The 21389-nt window shown below is 44.5% G+C and overlaps 1 protein-coding gene across 2 annotated transcripts in view; it reads left to right on the top strand.

Moving 5' to 3' along the window:
• The window catches only part of VSTM4 (V-set and transmembrane domain containing 4), a 100216-nt gene that overhangs the window by 66066 nt on the left and 12761 nt on the right, over positions 1-21389 (top strand). For both annotated transcript variants that reach the window (XM_032432437.1, XM_032432436.1), the window contains exon 7: positions 492-553. In XM_032432437.1, the coding sequence (XP_032288328.1) occupies positions 492-553 (62 nt within the window). The remainder of the gene's footprint in view (positions 1-491; positions 554-21389) is intronic.

The raw sequence follows: 21389 nt of genomic DNA, 5'->3' as shown, positions 1-21389 counted from the left end.
CAAGTTCCAAAACATTGAAGTACTCATTACATGATATTTGGGGGGAAGAGCCTCAATTTTCTCCTCTGTTAAATGGGGACAATAAGACCCGCCTCCCTGATGACCTCTGAGGGCTGCCCTGAGGGTCGGGGTCACTGCTTTAACTGTTACTGTGTAGTTAGGATGAAGCCCAGGGAAGTTCCCGGCCTCAGGCTTTACCAAACATACCTGGTTCTCACCTGCACACCCGACCTCTTGGTAGCTGGCAGTGTTTTATGCAGAGTTGTTTCATTGACCTTGCTGTTGGGAGATTATGACATGTCCAAAGACTAGGGGAGGATTGCTCTCCATGGAGGGGCACCCGGTGATGCCTAGATCAGAAACCGAACTTCTTCCGTGGGGGCAGGGAGGGGTGCGTGAATCTCCACAGAGTATGTCTGTGATGCTCATGCTACGTGGGTGTTACAAGTCCTGGAGGAAATGCAAGCTAAATCCTTGACATCCTTCCACAGCTCCCATAGCTACCACATTCCATAAACCGAAGCTGCTGAAACCACAAAGGAAAGTCGCCCTGGTGAGTAACCATATTCTGTGTTGTTGTTGTCCCCTCAAGCCTTAAACACACGTGAGGTCCAAGGAGTACCTTGACTGACTCAAAATGTGCTGCAAGTTCTTGGTGCTTCCGTCCCCAAATAAAGGCATTCTCTCTTCTTGGGTCAGCTTTTGAGCCATCTTTTCTCCACATCTGGTTCCCAGAGTGGCTTTTAAAAAATCCAAGGAGAACCATGTTCCATTATAAATGCTATTTTTCAAAAAGAAGGGGAAAAAAAAAGCCACACTCCAGAAGGTATAAATAGAATATGGACTTGTTTATATAAATTTACCTGATAACGACTCTGAAGAGACTGCTGAAGAACCTTCCAGAAAATATGTCATAGCTATTTATTTTGAAATAACTGTAGATTTACAGAAGAGTTGTAAAGACACGGCGAGTTCCTGTCTGCTCTTCACCCAGCTTCTCCTAGGGTGAGCATCTCACATAGCCCTGGTGTCTTTGTCAAAAGTAAGATTACCATCAGCACATTGCCGTTAACCACACTCCAGACTTCGGCCAGATTTCAGCAGTTTCTCCACCCATGTTCTTCTCCTGTTCCAGGATCCAGTTCAAGATATCACATTGCACTTAGTTGTCGTGCATCCTTAGTCTCCTCCAGTCTGTGATGTTCCCTAATCTTCTTTTCTTTTGTGGCCTTGACACTTCTGAAGAGAAGCAGCCAGTTATTTTTTTATAATGTCCCTTGATTTGGCTTTCTCTGAGATTTTCTGATGAGTAGAGATGAGGTTCTGGATTTTGGACAAGAATACAGAAGTGATATTTCCTCCTCATGGCATGTTTTTGGGGATGCATGATATCAATATGTCTTATTAGTGACATTAATCATGATAGCTTGGTTCGTTAGGGTGGTGTTTGCTGGGCTTCCTCCATACAAAGTTACTATTTTCCCCTTTCCATACCTGTTTGTTAGAAGCCAGTCACTAGGGACGCCTGGGTGGCTCAGTCGGTTAAGCGTCTGCCTTCGGCTCAGGTCATGATCTCAGGGTCCTGGGATCGAGTCCCACATTGGGCTCCCTGCTCGGCGGGGAGCCTGCTTCTCCCTCTCCCTCTGCCTGCCACTCCCCCTGCTTGTGCTCTCTCTCTCTCTCTCTGACAAATAAATAAATAAAATCTAAAAAAAAAAAAAAAAAAGCCAGCCACTAAGTCCAGTTCACACTCAGGGGGAGGAGAGAAGCTCCCTGTTCTAAAGGAGGAATATTAAAGAATTTGTGGATATCTGTTAACCACGACAGTAATTACAGTAATTAATAAATATTTTGGGGGAGATATGTCAAGTATAAGCAAATATCCTGTTTTTCCTTGAACTTTTGCCCACGATTTTAGCATTCATCAATGGATTTTGCTTGTAGCAGTTATTGCTATGGTGTACTAATGGTGGTTTTGTATTTTCCTTAATCCTTCTATTTTTACTGGGGCACCTGGGTGGCTCAGTTGGTTAAGCGTCTGCCTTCGGCTCGGGTCATGATCCTGGGGTCCTGGGATCGAGTCCCACGTCAGGCTCCTGGCTCGGTGGGGAGTCTGCTTCTCCCTCTGCCTCTCTCCCTGCTTGTGCTCTCTCTCTCTGTGTATCTCTGTCTTGAATAAATAAAAAAATCTTTTAAAAAATCCTTCTATTTTTACTACTTGAAATTCTTCTGTAAGGAAAAGCTGGACACCTTCTCTCATTTATTTATTCACTAATTTGTATCAGTATGGGTGCATGGATATGAAAAATTTTAAGTTTCTAATTATTTACTTTGTCGCTAACATTGCTTAGCAGTTGTATATTTGTGTGTGAGAGAAAGAGAGACAGAGACAGACAGGCAGAGAGGGAGGGAGAGAGAGGGAGACTGAGAGGGAGAGATATTGGCAGCCCTATTCTAAAATGTGGATGTACTGGGAAGGGCTGAAATGATCTTGAAGGAAAAGAACAAAGTGGAGAATTTATATACCAATTCTCAAGACTTACCTTAAAGCCACAATAATTAACAAACTATGATATGAGCACAAAGATAGATAAATAGATCAAAGGAACAGAATAAAGAGCTCCAAACAGATCTACATATGTATTGTCACTTGATTTATTACAAAAGTGACATTGCAAGTCAGGGGAGGGATTACTTTTCAATATAGGGTGATAGGTCTGTTGGATATCCATATGAAGAACAATGATCCGTTACCCCTGCTTTATACCATAGACAAAAATTAGAGAAGGATCATAGACTTAAATAGGAAAGGTAAATATAAAGCTTCCTAAAGATTGCGTATCTCCCTAACTTCAGCTCAGGCAAAGACTGTTTAAAACAAGACTCACTAAGTACTGACCATAAAGGAAAAGATGGAAAAATTTGGATTACCTTAAAATTTAGAATGTTGATTGTTGGGGTGCCTGGGTGATTGGGTTGGTTGAGCATCCAACTCTTGATTTCAGCTCTGGCTGTGATCTCAGGGTTGTGGGATCGAGCCCCCTTTGGACTCCATACTCAGTGTGGAGTTGGCTTGAGATTTTCTCTCTTCCTCTCCCTCTGTCCCTCCCCCTGCTCTCTCTCTATCTCTCTAAAAATATAAATAAATAAATAAAAAATCTTAAAATTCAGAATGTTGATTGTGATTTAAAGGCGCCAAGAAAGAATGCAAAGGCAAACCACAGTTTGGAAGAACATCCAGCATGCATGCATCTAACAAAGGATTCTTATCTAGAATGTCTGAACACCTACAAATCAATAGGAAATAAAAGGACAACTCTACAAAAAAAGTATAATAAGCGGAAGTCTTCAACATGCACTTCACAGAAGGAGATACACCAACAGTAAGCACATGAAAAGTATTTAACCTCATTGGCATCATGGCAATGCAAGTTAAAAAGCGTAAAGTTTACATCTAGGAGGATGGCTGAAATGAAACACTTGTTTCTTTTTTTTGCCTGTTTTTCTCTGACCCATTGGGAATTTGGGAATGTATCCAGTTTTATCTGTTTGTCAGATTCTTTTTTATTTTACTTTATGTTTTGTATTTCAATAATCATTCCTTGCCAGTTTTATTAAACTTCATCCCTACATTCTAAACAGTTATTTGAACTAAACATTTACTAACTTTATTATTATTCTTTCTTGAATCTAATGTCTTCTCCCCAAATATCTTTCTTCGCATTTACATTTGAGCAATTTGTCCGGGAATGGAATTCTAGTTTTATAAACTTTTTCCACTCTGTTCTGAGAAATAAGCTGAATACTTTATGTTCATTTCTATTTACTTCCCATATTGCCCAGGGTAAATGCCAAACTCCATACTGTGGCCTATAATACCCTGTATCATACAAGCCACATACGTCATTTAAATTTTTTAGTAGCCACATTAAAGAAGTAAAAAGAAACAGGTGGAACCAATTTTAATAATATGGTTTATTTAACCCAATATAGCAAAAAGATTATCATTTAAACATATAATCTATGCAGAAATTATTCATGAAATATTTTACATGCTTTTTATTCTCCAAAGCCTTCAAAATCCAGTGTATATTTTACACCTACTGCACATCTCATTTCGGAGCCACATTTTCAGTGCTTAACAGCCACATTTGGCTAGTGGCTACCATATTGGAAAGCTCAGCTGTATATGACCCAGCCCCCATTAGCTCTTTGACATCATTTTTGCCACTGTCTCCCTTCTTTGTTCCCCTCTGGCCACCCTGGCCTCCTTGCTAGTCCTTAAACATACCAGGCATGTTCTGGAAGGGCGTTTGCACCAGTTGTTCACTCTGCCTGGAACGTTCTCCCCAGGATATGCTTGCGGCTTGTCACTCACCCCGTAAGGTCTCCATGCAGATATCACCTTGATGGAGAAACCTTCCTGAAATCCTATATAAAACACTGCTCACCCTCTGACAGTGCTCCTCATGACAGACACCCCGACATACTTTATATTTATCTATTAATTGCCTCTCCCTTCTACCAGAGTGCACGGCCCATCAAGGCAGGGAGCTTGTCTGCTCTGGTCGTGCGATGTCCTCCGTGCCCAGAGCAGGGTCCAGCATGATGGAGATTCATTAATGACTGCACACCAGTGCCGTGGAGTAGGTTCTGTCATTCTGCTTTTACAGATGGGCATAGTGAGATGCAAAGTCAGTGAGGTGCAAGATGGAACCCAAGGTCACGCATACTTGAATCTGCTTCTGAATCCAAAACATGCTCATTTGGATTCTTGCCTCAGAGTGGAGCCTGGGTCGGGTGGCTCTCTGGGTGTGGGTCGGACATACTGTCCTGGCTCGGCCTCACCCCCACCCTTGCTGCTTTGCACCCGTATTTCCGGCTGTTCCATCGGAGAGGCTGATTCACCTGTTTCCAAAGAGAGCCTTCTTTTGCCTGCAGTGAATTGTGGGTTCCAATGGACTGTTCATTCCATGTGATTCCCTCTGGTTCAGATCATCAAAAGTTCCTCACCAGTTCTGCTCTGTTCACTACCCCTGTCTTGTCCTCAAATGCCGCTGGAGAGTCTTTGCTGATTTTAATAGATCTCTGGCCATTCAATGGGCTTTTGGAAACTCAGTGGGGCACGAAGGCTAAACCTATCAACTTTTCTCACTCCCTCAACTGTGCACATCACTGCGCATCTGTGTGAGTATGTGTGTATCTTCTTCAGATCTTTCCTCCTTGTTCTGGTATTTATCAAAACATCAAGAAAGGATGTGCCTTGTAAATTTTCCCACCTTACTTTCTGTCTTAGTTGCTCAGGAGTTTTTGCTTATAATCCAAAATTTTAGCCCTGGTAATAACAGAAACAGCTACTTACTGACGCTCCGTGGATATATCCCAGAGAGAGAGCCAAAAAAGTGCTTTTTGCATGTCGTCATAGTTAATTCTCACAATAAGATCCCTCCTCCCGATGTCCAGTTTTGCATGGGAGGACACACACTCTGTCTAAGAAAAGCGAGGTCCTACAACTCACAGGAGTAGCAATCCACTTCCCGTGAAGATGGTGCTTCTGCCCTGGTGGACAGCCCCTTTGCAGTGTCACTGGTCATAAATGGACAACTTTCTCTAGTCCACAGCCTGGGGTGGGGGAAGCCCACCTCTCATTTATCCACTAAACAAAAATCAGTTGTACACACTTTGGGGACAGAATGCTTCAATAAGCACTTTGGGGCCACCTATAAACAGATGGGAGTCAACAGCATTTTCAAAAATAACTCTGGTCTTTTTTTTTTTTTAATTTTTATTGTTATGTTAATCACCATACATTACAACATTAGTTTTTGATGTAGTGTTCCATGATTCATTGTTTGTGCATAACACCCAGTGCTCCATGCAGAACATGCCCTCTTTAATACCCATCCTCCCACCCCCCTCCCCTCTAGAACCCTCAGTTTGTTTCAGAGTCCATCGTCTCTCATGGTTTGTCTCCCCCTCCAATTTCCCCCCCTTCATTCTTCCCCTCCTGCTATCTTCTTCTTTTTTTTTTTTTCTTAACATGTATTGCATTATTTGTTTCAGAGGTACAGATCTGTGATTCAATAGTCTTGCACACTTCACAGCGCTCACCATAGCACATACCCTCCCCAATGTCTTATCACCCAGCCACCCCATCCCTCCCACCCCCCCCACTCCAGCAACCCTTAGTTTGTTTCCTGAGATTAAGAATTCTTCATATCAGTGAGGTCATATGATACATGTCTTTCTCTGATTGACTTATTTCGCTCAGCATAACACCCTCCAGTTCCATCCATGTCGTTGCAAATGGCAAGATCTCATTCCTTTTGATGGCTGCATAATATTGCATTGTATATATATACCACATCTTCTTTATCCGTTCATCTGTCGATGGACATCTTGGCTCTTTCCACAGTTTGGCTATTGCGGACATTGCTGCTATAAACATCGGGGTGCACGTACCCCTTCGGCTCCCTACATTTGTATCTTTGGGGTAAATACCCAGTAGTGCAATTGCTGGATCATATGGTAGCTCTATTTTCAACTTTTTGAGGAACCTCCATACTGTTTTCCAGAGTGGCTGCACCAGCTTGCATTCCCACCAACAGTGTAGGAGGGTTCCCCTTTCTCCGCATCCTCGCCAACATCTGTCGTTTCCTGACTTGTTAATTTTAGCCATTCTGACTGGTGTGAGGTGGTGTCTCATTGAGGTTTTGATTTGGATTTCCCTGATGCCGAGCGAATTTGAGCACTTTTTCATGTGTCTGTGGGCCATTTGGATGTCTTCTTTGGAAAAATGTCTGTTCATGTCTTCTGCCCATTTCTTGATTGGATTCTTTGTTCTTTGGGTGTTGAGTTTGATAAGTTCTTTATAGATTTTGGATACTAGCCCTTTATCTGATATGTCATTTGCAAATATCTTCTCCCATTCTGTCGGTTGTCTTTTGGTTTTGTGGACTGTTTCTTTTGCTGTGCAAAAGCTTTTTATCTTGATGAAGTCCCAATAGTTCATTTTTGCCCTTGCTTCCCTTGCCTTTGGCGATGTTTCTAGGAAGAAGTTGCTGCGGCTGAGGTCGAAGAGGTTGCTGCCTGTGTTCTCCTTCAGGATTTTGATGGACTCCTGTCTCACATTGAGGTCTTTCAACCATTTGGAGTCTATTTTTGTGTGTGGTGTAAGGAAATGGTCCAGTTTCATTCTTCTGCATGTGGCTGTCCAATTTTCCCAACACCATTTGTTGAAGAGACTGTCTTTTTTCCATTGGACATTCTTTCCTGCTTTGTCAAAGATTAGTTGACCATACAGTTGAGGGTCCATTTCTGGGCTCTCTATTCTGTTCCATTGATCTATGTGTCTGTTTTTGTGCCAGTACCGTACTGTCTTGATGATGACAGCTTTGTAATAGAGCTGGAAGTCCGGAATTGTGATGTCACCAGCTTTGCTTTTCTTTTTCAACATTCCTCTGGCTATTCGGGGTCTTTTCTGGTTCCACACAAATTTTAGGATTATTTGTTCCATTTCTTTGAAAAAAGTGGATGGTATTTTGATGGGGATTGCATTGAATGTGTAGATTGCTCTAGGTAGCATTGACATCTTCACAATATTTGTTCTTCCAATCCATGAGCATGGAACGTCTTTCCATTTCTTTGTGTCTTCCTCAATTTCTTTCATGAGTATTTTATAGTTTTCTGAGTACAGATCCTTTGCCTCTTTGGTTAGATTTATTCCCAGGTATCTTATGGTTTTGGGTGCAATTGTAAATGGGATCGACTCCTTAATTTCTCTTTCTTCTGTCTTGTTGGTGTATAGGAATGCCACTGATTTCTGTGCATTGATTGTATATCCTGCCACTTTACTGAATTCCTGTATGAGTTCTAGCAGTTTTGGGGTGGAGTCTTTTGGGTTTTCCACATAAAGTATCATATCATCTGTAAAGAGTGAGGGTTTGACTTCTTCTTTGCCGATTTAGATGCCTTTTATTTCTTTTTGTTGTCTGATTGCGGTGGCTAGGACTTCTAATACTATGTGGAATAGCAGTGGTGATAGTGGACATCCCTGCCATGTTCCTGACCTTAGGGGGAAAGCTCTGAGTTTTTCCCCATTGAGAATAATATTCACTGAAGGTTTTTCATAGATGGCTTTTATGATATTGAGGTATGTACCCTCTGTCCCTATACTCTGAAGAGTTTTGATCAAGAAAGGATGCTGTACTTTGTCAAATACTTTTTCTGCATCTGTTGAGAGGATCATATGATTCTTGTTCTTTCTTTTGTTAATGTATTGTATCACGTTGATTGATTTGCGGATGTTGAACCAACCTTGCAGCCCAGGGATAAATCCCACTTGGTCGTGGTGAATAATCCTTTTAATGGACTGTTGGATCCTATTGGCTAGTATTTTGGTGAGAATTTTTGCATCCATGTTCATCAAGGATATTGGTCTGTAATTCTCCTTTTTGATGGGGTCTTTGTCTGGTTTTGGGATCAAGGTAATGGTGGCCTCAAAAATAACTGTGGTCTTAATCACGAGTTTGAGTTGCTGAGTTCTGTTTGTGTGTCCGTTCGAGCTGGTGTGCTGCTCCTGATGCAGACGCGACATAGGACATTCTTCATCTTCACCGAAAGTAAGTTGGGGCAATTATATGCATTTCAGAGGGGATCTTTGTTTTATGAAAGTATCTCCAATAAGAGCTGCTAAGTACCAAATTATCTGTGGATCGTTTACGAGATGAAAAGACCTAAAATTTTCCATACCAAAATTTTCCAGAAACAAGACCATTTGGAAACCAGTTTATACCCATAACAATAGACAATAAAGAAAAGAGCTGACTTTGAGTGGGACTCTATCTGACCAGCAGTTTAGAGTCAAAAATCCCAGGCCTAGCGTCTGCAGGTTTTAGTTAATATTAAGATTTATTTTCCCGGGAGGGCAACATTGACCTTAGTCTCAGTTGGGTCGATATTTAGCTCTCAGGTCAGTAAGTGTTGATGGGAGCTGCAACTAAAGTCCATAGATACTTGTTGGCTCACAGAGGCCTTGGTGGGTGTTTTAGGAAATAACTAGGAGACATCTCTTCTTCGGGGCCTGGTACCAGTTGGGGCGTTTATTTCTGTCGCTGTTCCATTTTGCCACCATCTGCATAAAACGGTGCTTCCTGGAGTGGTCATGGGCCGCAGAGCCCCCCAGCCCTCTTTCCAGAGGGACGTTAGCACATGCTCACCCCGAAGAAGCCACGCTGCCCGCTGCCTCCAGTGACTCCTCAACAAGAAGGGAGGACCTGTATTTACTGAGGACCTACTGTGTGCTAACTCCTCTGCTAGGGGCTCAGAGGCTCCATCTCACTCATCTTAAGTGCACACGTGAGCTCCTGGTGGGCCCTCCAGACGCCGGGCAGGCAAAAATGACCGACACCTTGCAGTGTGTTTTCACCCTCAAAGCATAAAAGTGGGAATCTTTTTGTATGTTTCCAAGACAACGTGGCATTTTGTGGGCAGTATGGATGCCAGAGCCTGATAGTGGTTGGAAAGTTTAAAAGATAGGATTCATGAAGGAAAAAAGGAGATGAGAAAGGCATTTTAGGCATTTTATAATCAAGATACCAAAACTGACCCTCCTCTTTTTTTTTTTTTTAATATTTTTTCATTTCCATTTTGATTTCTTTGATGATCTATGAGTTGTTTTTTTTTTAGATTTTTTTTAATTTATTTATTTGACAGAGAGAGACACAGTGAGAGAGGGAACACAAGCAGGGGGAGTGGGAGAAGGAGAAGCAGGCCTCCCGCCAAGCAGGGAGCCTGATGCGGGGCTCAATCCCAGGACCCTGGGATCGTGACCCGAGCCGAAGGCAGATGCTTAACGACTGAGCCACCCAGGCGCCCCATGACCCTCCTCTTTTTTAACAAAACAAACAGTGGCCTGCTTTCAAGGTGACCTCGTCCACGAGTGAGCCGTGTGTGATCACGCAGCATCTCTCTGACTGACGATGTGATCGGTTTGTCTCATAACCCTAAACGCTGAGAGTGAGGCATTGTTCCTACGTCAGAGGTTCTTCCTCCTTTTGGGGGCAAAGGAGTACTTTCACAACCCTCAAAAATGTGTGGTTTTCCTTTCAGTTAGGGGAGAGGGATTGCCACTGGCTCAAGACCCCCTGAAACCTTCGGAGAACCCCCGCCTCCTCCCCCTGGTTAAGCAGCCCTGCAGCAGGGCCCCCCAGTACTCACTGAGCGAACGCAGATACTTCCAGGAAAAGCCGTCCTGGCTTCCTGGTTTCCAAAGAAACAGAGAAAGCCAGAAGTACTTTTGATTGATTTTTATTGCACCGGGTCAGTTATTGATTTAGAGGCCAAGAGGAGGAAGAGGAAACAGTTTCTGTGATGTGGAGGCAAGAGCTCAGTGCTTCACGAATAGCCACAGGAAGTATGGATTTGAGAGGAGGGTAGTCAGCACCCCAGAACGAACCAAAAAAGAAGAGAATGCAGTCCTCGCTGAGGACCGCTCAGTGCCTCACCCCTGCACATCAGTAACGAAGACACTTGGGTGTAATACTCAGGAGCTGGAAGGCTCGGGCCACCTCTCTTCTCTGAGGAGGAAATGATCTCTTGTGAGCAAAAGACTGAAGACACCGAGAAATGAGGCACATCACGGGCTTCATTATCACAAGTTTCCCTGCAGGTCTCTTGTGTCCTGTCTGTCCCGCTCAGATCCATCCTCCATATTGCTGCCTAGAGATTGTTCCCACACACAACTCCTACCATGTCATTTCCCTGTTTAAAATACTCTCCAGGCTCCCCCTTGCTTCCAGGATGAAGCGCAGCTTCCTGTGAGCGGCACGAGTGCGGGCTGTCTCCCGCTGGCCCCGGTACCCCGGTGGCCCCACAGGCTCTGTCCTGCACCACTTACCTCGTGGCTCGCTCACGAGCTTCTTTTGGAGCCCTTCTGCCCCTTGAGCCCCACTTACCCCCAATCTAGTTCTCTGGGCATCAGTTATGCTCCTCCATGTCAGGGAGCTCCCCATCACCCACCCTCATGGCACTTTTCAGTGAACTGTTATTTCTGACCCTTCCAGGCATCAGCGTCCTCGTTCCTGGAGGTAAACGTGGGTCGTCTGCCACCACCCCAGCTGACTGCTTTGCTTCCTGGCTGTGGCCCTTCCCCAGATGCTTAGGCTGCTTCTCCTCCTCCACCTGTCCGGGATGTTGGCTGTCTCTGGGGTGCTCTTCTTCTTGAGCAGATTGCCTGGGAGAGTCAACACCAGCACAGGTGTGGCAGCCCGTCCATTCCCTCACTTGGGTCTTCATGGCGATTCCAGACTGGGCCTTCTGGCTGTTCATGGTACATTCCCTTGGAGGCTCCCCCTGCCCCCCAAATTCACCACAGCACACACGGGACTCATCACCTGCCCCCAGCCCTGCTCCCCCTGGGATACCCCTGCCTCCAGGAATGGCTGTCCCATCCAGACCTGTATTTTAGCACTTCCCACACCACACTGAAGTCATGTTTAGCTGCCCGATTTGACTTTCTCCTCCCCTAGCACCATGTGGTTCCTTTGTACAGAGTGACTTCTACATTTCTTAGACTACAAAGGCTCTACATTAGAGACACCTAAGATGCTAGAGACGGGAGGGGCTGTTTTTTTAAATTGTGCTAAAATGCACATGACATAAAATTTATCTTAACTGGGGCGCCTGGGTGGCTCAGTCGGTTAAGTGGCTGCCTTCGGCTTAGGTCATGATCCCAGGGTCCTGGGATCGAGCCCCGCGTCAGGCTCCCTGCTCAGCAGAGAGCCTGCTTCTCCCTTTCCCTCTGCCTACTTGTGCTATCTCTCTGTCAAATAAAGAAATTTAAAAAAATCTTTAAAAAAAAATTTATCTTAACCATTTTTAAGTGTATGGTTCAGTAGTGTTAAGTACCTTTACATTGCTGTACAAACCATCTCCAGAACTCTTTTCATCTTGCAAAGCTCTGTACTCATTAAGTAACACTCCCCCCTTCCTTGTCCCTGAAACCCACCCTTCTACTCTCTGTCTTTATAAATTTGACGACTCTAGGTGCTTCGTGCAAGTGGAATCACATAGTATTTCTCTTTTTGTGATTGGCTGATTTCACTTAGCATAACATTGTCAAGGACCATCCATGTTGCAACATGTGTCAGAATTTTTTTTTTTTTTTTTCTGGTAAGGCTGAATAATATTTCCTTGAATATATATACCATAGTTTGCTTATCCATTCATCTGTCCATAGACACTTTAGTGGCTTCTACATGTTGGCTATTATGAATAATGCTGCTGTGAACGTGGATGTATAAATATGTTTTTGAGTTCTTGATTTCGGTTCTTTTGGATATATACCTAGAAGTGGAATTGCTGAGTCATATGGTAGTTCTATTTTTAATTTTTTGAGGAACTGCTCTATGGTTTTCCACAGCAGCTATGCCATTTTACATTCCCACCAACAGTGCACAAGGATTCAATTTCTCTACATCCTTGCCAACACTGCTATCTTCTGGTGTTTTTGATAGTAACCATCTTAATAGGTGTGACATGGCATCTCATCATGGTTTTAATTTGCACTTCCCTAACGATTAGTGATGTCGAACATCTTTTTATGTTCTTGTTGGCCATTTGTATATCTTCTTTGGAGAAATGTCTGTTCAAGTCTTTCCCCTGTTTTTTTAAATCAGGTTGTTTTTTTGTTGTTATTGTTGAGTTGTAGAAGCTCTTTATATATTCTAGATATTAACCTCTTATCAGATATATAATTTGCAAATATTTTCACACATTCTGTAGGTTCCCTTTTCCCTCTTGATCATGTCCTTTGATGCACAGAAGTTTTAAATTAGCACTGGTTTTAAAATCATCAAGGACTTGTCCTCCTCATCACTGTGTCCCCAGTAGACGAGCTGGAACTTGTAGAGTAAGTGTGGAGTGAATGAACGATTGAGGACAGAGATCTGTGATTGGAGCTCTGAGTCTTCACTGCTCAAAGTGCAGTCCATGGACTAGCAGCCTGGGCATCGCCTGGGAGTTGTTGGAAAAGTAAAAGCTCACATCCCACCCTAGACCTACTGAATGAGAATCGCAATTCAACAAGATCCCAGATGTATCTGACGAACATGAAAGTTTGAGAGTGTGGCTCTGAATAACTATCTAACTCAGTAGCCAGCTCTGGTTGGGTCACTGCCGACGAGATGGAGTCTGTCACATCTGGAGAAGACTGATTTTACATTTTAGTAAAGAGTTCAGCCCACAGGGGAGAATGGTGAGTTTTCTTATTTATCAACAAAGAGAAAATTAAACACGAGAATCTGCTTCTAAAGGGTATGGTGAGTTTCCTTCATTCCTGAGGACCTTTCCTGGACAGCTTATCCCTGTGTCAGCTTGGAGTAGCTCTGCCCTGTGATCTCCTAGGGCCTCTCACAGGTAGAGAGTTCTGACATGTAGGGAGTGTGTGACCAAGACTTGCCCACCTGGGATTCCCTCGAGCTTACTGTCTGCAGTACACCTGCCTCCTCTCGTGGAATCTGACAGATCAGAGCACTCCGAGTGGACATAAAGGATGTGGTTCATTCCATCAGAGTTGAGAGGGAACCTGTCTTGGGAACGGCCTTCCACTGTGTGGTCAGCCCAGGACCCAGATGCCTCACTTTGTCCGGCGTTTTCCTGGTCTCAGGAAAGAAGCCCCCTTTCCCGGCCCCCTTTCACTATCGAGAATATCCTGCCAAGACCAGAAGAGTTTCTCTCTGATCCGTAGCAGAGCAGGGCTGGGAGGCGCATTAGGCACCGGTGATAGAATTCTGAGAGGATTTTAATAATAACCCAAATCCCAGCAAAATTATTTCCAGAGGACATGCATTTCAGGTTTCTTGAAGGATGTTTATAATAAGCCGGAGAATTTCTCTTGTTGTCGTTAATGGGCTAGAACTGGTTTCAGTTAAATTTTACATGAAAAGGATATATTAACCTGCATAAAATATGTTCATAATCTCGATTTAAAATTAAAAAGAAGAAAAAAACCCACAACCACATGTACAATATATCGCCCCAAGTAAAAGCCTTGGGAAAAAAACAAAAACTTTGCTGGTACCACGCTAGTACCATTTTTGAGGAGATAAAAATTCTATGCTCCCCTCGGTACACATGCATATCCCATTATTGTCACGGGGAGTTATGTATGTTGACTGGAGGGAAGAATAGATGCTGAGCTTCAGAAGGGATGAGAGGAGGGGAAACAGAAGTCATTTGGTTTCATGGATTTCCTCCAGTCTGGAGAGAGCAGGCGGCGGGGCCTGTGATAAGCGCGATGCAGTCGTCAGGGAGGTGAGGCCCCCCACCCCTGCCCCAAGTGGAGATGGAATCCGATTAGTCTCGTGTTAGGGACTGTTAACTCTGTCACAGGGCTGTCACCTCCCAGGCCCTCTGCTGCCTGGGGCTGACCACAGACAGCCACCAGGTTGGATGCTTCTCAGCTGTGTCAGAGGCCAGTGGAGATTCCTGGAGGCTCTGATTTTTTTCACGATGGGCCAAGTGAAGCTCTTACTCTCCAGGAAGACTGGTAGCACCTTAGGCACTCGTGAGGAACCCCCTTTTGGGAGACGGTGGGGATCCTACCCCAGGATTGCCGCAGGAGGAGTCTGCCTCACCCCGTTCTAGGAGGATAATGTGCCCCTGTGCTTTGAGGAGGAAGGTGCCTCGGGACTGACCACCTCAGGACTGCGGGCCCCTGTTTATTGCATCGATGCAGGTCATATCACGTTGCAATCTTCCACATCCCCATTCATTCCTCGCGCGTTTATTGAGTGCCGGCAGGCAGTGTGCAAGAAGCTGTGGGGACAAGAGCATGAGCCTTAGAATCTCCCGACGGACGGGAGCAGGTGGTGGAGAGAGAAGCTGGGCCAGAGGTTGGCCGAGGCCGGAGGGAGGCCTAGAGGTCCTGCAGGTCCAGCCCCATGAGTGACCCCACCGGGTGGCACAGGCCCATCCTTCTTCTGGACGTCCTGGAGAGGCCCCCTCTGGGAAGGCCCACCCTGTGGGTCTGCAGGGAATGTCCCTTCAGAACGGTAGCTTGTCTCCCAGCTCAGCTCAGCTCAGCTGATTTGCTGCTTTTATTGGGCACTTCGTTGTTGGGATCATTGCACTGCTGGGAATTTTTTTTTTTTTAACTTTTTTACTCTATTTTATTTTTGTAATCTCATGGAACAATATCATTTGTGCTCACATTTGATTTTTTTTAATAGAAAAAGCTGATTTCATTTAAAACCTCACTGTTTTCAGTGCAGAACATTTCAGAATTGTTATTAAAAGACTTTTTCAATCTCAAATAGAGAATACTAGAAAAAAGTGCCATTTTGGGGAAAAAAAAAGAAAAGAAAAAAAAGTCGTCACTGTATCTGTGACATCAAGCTAAGTATTCAAAATATCCAGAAGGAAATCGTGATGGGAAATCCTGAGTTCATGACAAGCTAATGGAACATTGAAGGGATTTTATGCCCCTAGCCAGATTTAATTCTAACTTACTATTATAACTCACAAAAGCTGAATTTATACATTCCAGCAAGCACATGTGATGTCCAAAAGGCGATAAGACACAGCCTCGTGAATGTATGACTAGAGCACACATAGAAAGATGAAGATGGCAAACTACGAATTCAGTCATGTGTGCCCATTGCTCACATTACGTATGAATTCAGCAAATGAGCCACAGACCTGCTGTTATTTTATGTCTGGTCTTACCACTTGGTTTGTGCCCTGTACATCGTGTCCATGACCTAATGCTAGTGATGGTGATGGTGATGGTGATGGTGGTGATGTGATGAAGATGATGATGGTGGTGACACATGCCCTTCACTTCCGTGGCACTTCCCCATGCAGCCGGTATCCCCGTGCTTGTCCCTAGGAACGCGGGGACAACCTGACATAAGCATTGCTATTGGCTCCGTCTCCCAGATGAGGCAGGGAGCCGCAGGGAGGTAAGGACGGACAGTGCACTGTCGGGCGCTTGGCCTCGGGTCCCTGTTCCTCCCCACTGGGCTCCGGGCTCCGCTGCTCCTCATCGAGAGCACTCAGTAAAGTTCTAGTCCACCAAATCTTGGAGTGTTTTCTGCCTTGACCTCACTGGATGGGATTTTATATGATGAAAGTTGCAATGGTGATTCTAAATGGGGCGAGAGTGGGGCTGGCAGTTCAGAATATCCATTTGTTAAGATTAGAAAGTGAAATTCCTTCCATAGGCTCTCATTTCTCTGCAGTTGCCTAATTCCTATTTGGCATATATTCTTTAAGCAGTTTTCTGTGTATTCACAAACTTATATCCATATCTCTCTATATTCCCAAAGTGTATATGCGGTCACCCCACAATCAGTGTAGGTCATGGCTACAGATTATGACAAATAATTAATGTGTGCCACCTTCCCTAAAAATGAGAATGATCTTAAACAAAATGATTATACATTGAAGTGTTTTCTCACTAACAATATATCAGGCTCATATTTCTACGTCAGTACATATAGATCCATCCCATTCTTTTAATAACTGGCAGGTGTCATGGTATCATCATTCCTTTCATCTGTCTATCTATCTATTTATCTGATATCATCATATGTCTATATTTTAACCTATGAAGTTGAAAGCCATATGCAGATTTATGTGATTCCAAGGAGTAGAACCTAAGTATCCTTCTTCTTGGTAGAAAGTCCTCATGGAAACCCTAGATAGGCCAAAAGAGAAAAAAGTCCCATGGTTCTGCTCGCGATTTCCAAGAGCATCCCCTCGCTGTATTCCTGAGGCCCAGGATATTCAAAGGAGGGTTTTTAATGCAGTGTCAGACTGGTTTTCTTTCATTTTGTCTTAAACTCATTTAGTCGATCATGTCAGAATGTGCACTGACTATCCCCTACATGCCAAGGTAGCACTTGAACCGGGCGCCTTGCCGGAAGCTAGGTCACAACCAGTGGCATGCCCCCGCCCACTTCCATCCACGAGAGAGAACAGCTCTCTGGCGTCATAAAGTTTACACGTGTAAGTCAGCCAGTGCTGTAAAGCAGAACGTTTCTCTTGGAGAACTAGTTGCTCACCGTTTCCCAGCACACTGTGAGATGCAGCCGTGAAGGTTTGACCGAGTCCGTGCTTCTGCAGAGCTGAGCGGTGTGGTTCGAGGCTAGCTCTAGCCCCAGCTCCCCACTTACGAGCTGTTGACCCCAAGCCTGCCATTTCTGTGCCTCTGTTTCTACCTTTGTAAAATGAGGGTGATGGTAAGAGCGCTTTCTGCGTAGCGTTGTCGGTACACTGATATACCACGTGTTAGGTGCTGTGATTACATTCTGGTGGGAGAAGGCCAATGAACAGGACTTTATAATTCCAAGGAGTGAAACATGCTCTGCAGAGCAGTACTGCAGAGCATATTAGCCAGGGAGGGACTGGGTTTGATGGGGAGGAGCCTCCTTGGAGCAAAGGCTCAGTAAAGTAAGGGAGCAAGCCACATTGCTATCTGGGGGAAGAACATTCCAGGCAGAGAGCACAGCCTGGGCAAAGGCCCTGAGGTGGGCTCTGGACAAGGACAACTGTGCCCGTGTGTCTGACATACACCAGGAGGCCAGTCTGGCCTGAGCATTGGTCAGCAAGGGGGTTGTGTGGTGTGAACTGAGGCCAGAGGACTCCTGGGACAAAATCATGAAAGATCAGTATCCTGATAGGGACTCTAGATTTTATTCTAAGTGTGATAAGAAACCATTGGAGAATTTTGTGCACAGCAGTGAGTGGTTTGACTTATCTTTTTAGAAGGATTAACTTTACCACTATAAAAAAATATATATATAGATTTATATTTATATATATCATTGGATTTATTTGGCACTGGCCTGAGGTCCAGTGGCATCCATCAGAATCTGGCAGGTGGTGTTTTCCAAATGATCTCTCAGTGTCTTCTTCTCTCTGCCTCTAAGTATTTCAAAGGGACCAATTGTCAAAACAACACTTCTCTGTACTCTATAATAAAAATTATAGTAATAATAATAAGTGAGCACTTGTATAGTATTTACTATTTACCCACAAGGTAATTTTCTAAGTACATTACACGTATTAATGCATTTAATCCTCAAAATAACCCTGTGGGATAGGTACTATTATGAGTCTCACTTTACAGATGAGGAAATGGAGGCACAGAGAAGCTACGGAACTTGCCCAAGGTCACAGAGCTGGTAAATGGCAGTCTTTCTGTCTCTGAGAATCGATGCTCTTAAGTACCACTAGATAGATCCTTGAGCCCCAGACATTCGATGAATCAGAGTGTTAAAGATTGCAGTGGATTAGAAGACTGAGGGTTCCAAATTGAAGATTCTCAGAGTGGACTCCTACATAGAAGGAGATAACCAAACACCCTCTCTTTCTAAACATAAATATTCTTTTGAATAATATTGCCAGTAAAAGTACTTTTAGAAGGAAGCTGGGAAAACATACATCTATGGTCCATGGGGAAGAAAAATGAGTGTCTGTATTAGATCATGGAGCTAATCACCGCTATCACTGTGCCACTATGAAAAGTTTCATGTGTCAGGACCCTCCCCAAGAGCTTCATTTATAATCACATTTTAGCTTCCAAACATACACTGGTGAAATCTAGAGACCTCCATCTGTCTGATGACTTGTAAAACCTTGGGCCTTTTCTGTGCATGGCTTTAACAGGTTCTATAGCTGGTCACCTCTGTGTGTCCTCAGAGCAATTAACCAGGGGCATGTGACTTTCCGTCATGTCATATTCATTCTGGGAATGTGCTTTGCTAAACATCCTTTGAATTCTCCAGAGTCAAGAGCATGATGCGAATTTGCTCTGCTCAAGAGTTCCAAGTGACTTCATCCAACCCACAGTGCCAAAAACCTGGATACAACTTTGAAATCTTAATCCCCATCCAAAACTTCTCTCCTGAGTTCCAGATCCTTTCTAATCCTTCCAAAGTCATAGAGATCACTGGTTCATTGGCCATCAGTTACTGAAGAATCATGTGAAAGCCAGGCATGGGGGAGGAATTTGGGCAGATATCATGCCAAGGTTTGTGGCTGTCTGAAGCAACCGAGGAAGGAGGCGTTTGGTGCCTGAGAGAGTACCTGTGTGCTGCTGGTGCTGACCAAGGGTCCTGGTCTCTAGACCCCGGCTCAGAGCATCAAGAGGCACCCATGTCAGCAGTCACAGCTGCATGCTGGATTTGGGGAGTGCAGCTGAATTCCAGCCCTCACTTTGGAGTCAGGATTCTGGTAGCACTTATGCTGCTGAAGCCAGAGGTCCTAGTGGACCAGTGATCTCACCTCCAAGGAGATGGTGAGTAGAGCTGGCATGTGGCTCCAGCAGTTATCTCAGAAAATTCCCCAGTTCTACCCTTTCACCGCTTAGCTTCCTATTCCCACCTGTCCAGTGGACATTTCTAATCAAGAGTCTCTTGCCAGGGGCGCCTGGGTGGCTCAGTCGGTTGAGCCTCTGACTCTTGATTTCTGCTCAGGTCATGATCTCAGGGTCGTGGGATCGAGCTCTGCATCGGACTCTGCCCTCTGTGCAGAGTCGGCTTGTCTCTCTCCCTCTGCTCCTCCCCCTCCTCTCTCTCAATCCCTCAAATAAATAGATAAATAAAATCTTAAAAAAAAGCAACAAAGTCTGTTGCCACCTGACACACAGCATGGCCAAAGCAGAGTACGCCAGTCGGCTGACCTGTGGAACTCAAAATTAAGTCAAGTTCATTTCCAAGGCATGTCGATTCTAACAGGGCCAGTAAGAACCATGACATCGTTTTCTTTCCTGAGGTTGGACCTACGGATACCCGTCGAGGGGTCGAGGGCCCTCCATCAAGTAGAGCCTCCCCGACTGCACAGCCTCTGCCCCCTCAGTGGCCATAGTCATGTGGGTGGGCGTCGTGAGGGGAGAATTTGTTTTACTATGTACTCCTCTGTTGAATAAAAAATGAGCACTTATCTTGAAGGGGGAAGAGGAAGTCTGCCCTCGATAATATGTAATTCTCTCTTGGGTAAATAGATTCCTGATAGTGCAGGTCGGTAGAACTGCAATCACATTTTTTAACTCTAAGGTGACGTTAGCATAAACATCCCCATGTCCTAGTTATTGATCTCTTGCTCGGATAATGCTATTACCCAATTGAACTTCTGACATCGGAGAACTTGCAGTGGCTGCAATTCCATTTTTCTTTTATTCCTGCAACTTAATTCAACGTGCACATCCAGCTGTGATCTCTATGAAAAAATGTTGTTTTGCAGGAGTCTGCATAGAATGTTCAATCAGCCTCTCTCTCCCTCTCTCTCTCCTGGTAGGAATGTTAAGTTTTGGCTTGAATCCTGAAATGAAATACTCAGAAACTACCAATTAGGAGCTTGAAGTGTGGTGTGTCCCCAAGAGGTGCACAACTTCTGAATTCTTGGGGGTTGACTTCTCTAGTGTGAGCCATATCAAGTAAATCCTTCCCCCATAGACCCACTTTCCATAATCAGTACTCTAAAACTGGGGGAAAAAGAGCTTAAATTAGAAGTAAGAGGTCCAGCCTGGGGGCTGTAATCTGCTGTTGAGTGTCTCACCACTGGCAGAACAGAAGGATGGGCCATGGAAGACTTGGCATTTCATTGCATACTGACCTTGTTACACCTAGAGTCCAGAAGGTTCCGTCACTGCATGAGAAAACTGGTCTGTGTGATAATGCTTTCTGAATCCTTCTGAGGGGAAGTTGTGCTATGTGGGAATTTAATCTGGCTCAGTGGCAGTCAGTGAGCAGTTGAGTTCAAGTCTAGGATCTGTGAGATCCTTAAGGACAGCAGAAGGGTCACACAGCTGATATTTGAACTCAGGTCCAAAGTGCCCCTGAAGCCATGCTCTGCAGTCAGCCACGGGATGATGGCCTCCAGGCCGGTCTCCTTGCCTCCTCTCCATGAACATTTCCACCAACCGAGAGAAGAATTTTTCAGAATTCCATTCCGGCCTTTCTTTGATGCATCAACATATGTCTGTATCTGAACCTCCATCCCCTCTTGCTTATCGAATCCCCTTCCAGACTAAGGAATGGATTCTACCTTGGCTGGGAGGAAATGTATCGAAACTGAGATTATAGGTACATAAAACAAAGAGGTTTAAGAACAGACAAGAGCCCAAGCAGTGGAACACAAATACCAGGTCCTTATTGGAGGAATAGAGAAACTGACCAGGGGTCTCTGTAGGCTGAGAGGGAAAAGAAAATAAAACCAGACAGTCCTGGGAAAGAGGAAATGGGGCAGATGCTTCTCACGTGTTTGGAAAGTTCTAGGGCCTTTTCTAAAGGACCTGTCACACCTTCCCAGCAGTTGGTCCACTTCCCCTCCTTCCCGTTTCTTCCTTCTCCTGCTCTCTAGTGAATACAGCAACATAAGACTTA

Source organism: Phoca vitulina, unplaced genomic scaffold (genome assembly GCF_004348235.1).
Source record: "Phoca vitulina isolate PV1807 unplaced genomic scaffold, GSC_HSeal_1.0 scaffold48, whole genome shotgun sequence".
Taxonomy (NCBI): Eukaryota; Metazoa; Chordata; class Mammalia; order Carnivora; family Phocidae; genus Phoca; species Phoca vitulina.
Note: the sequence above shows the minus strand (reverse complement) of the source record. Positions and strands in the feature narration are given on the sequence as shown.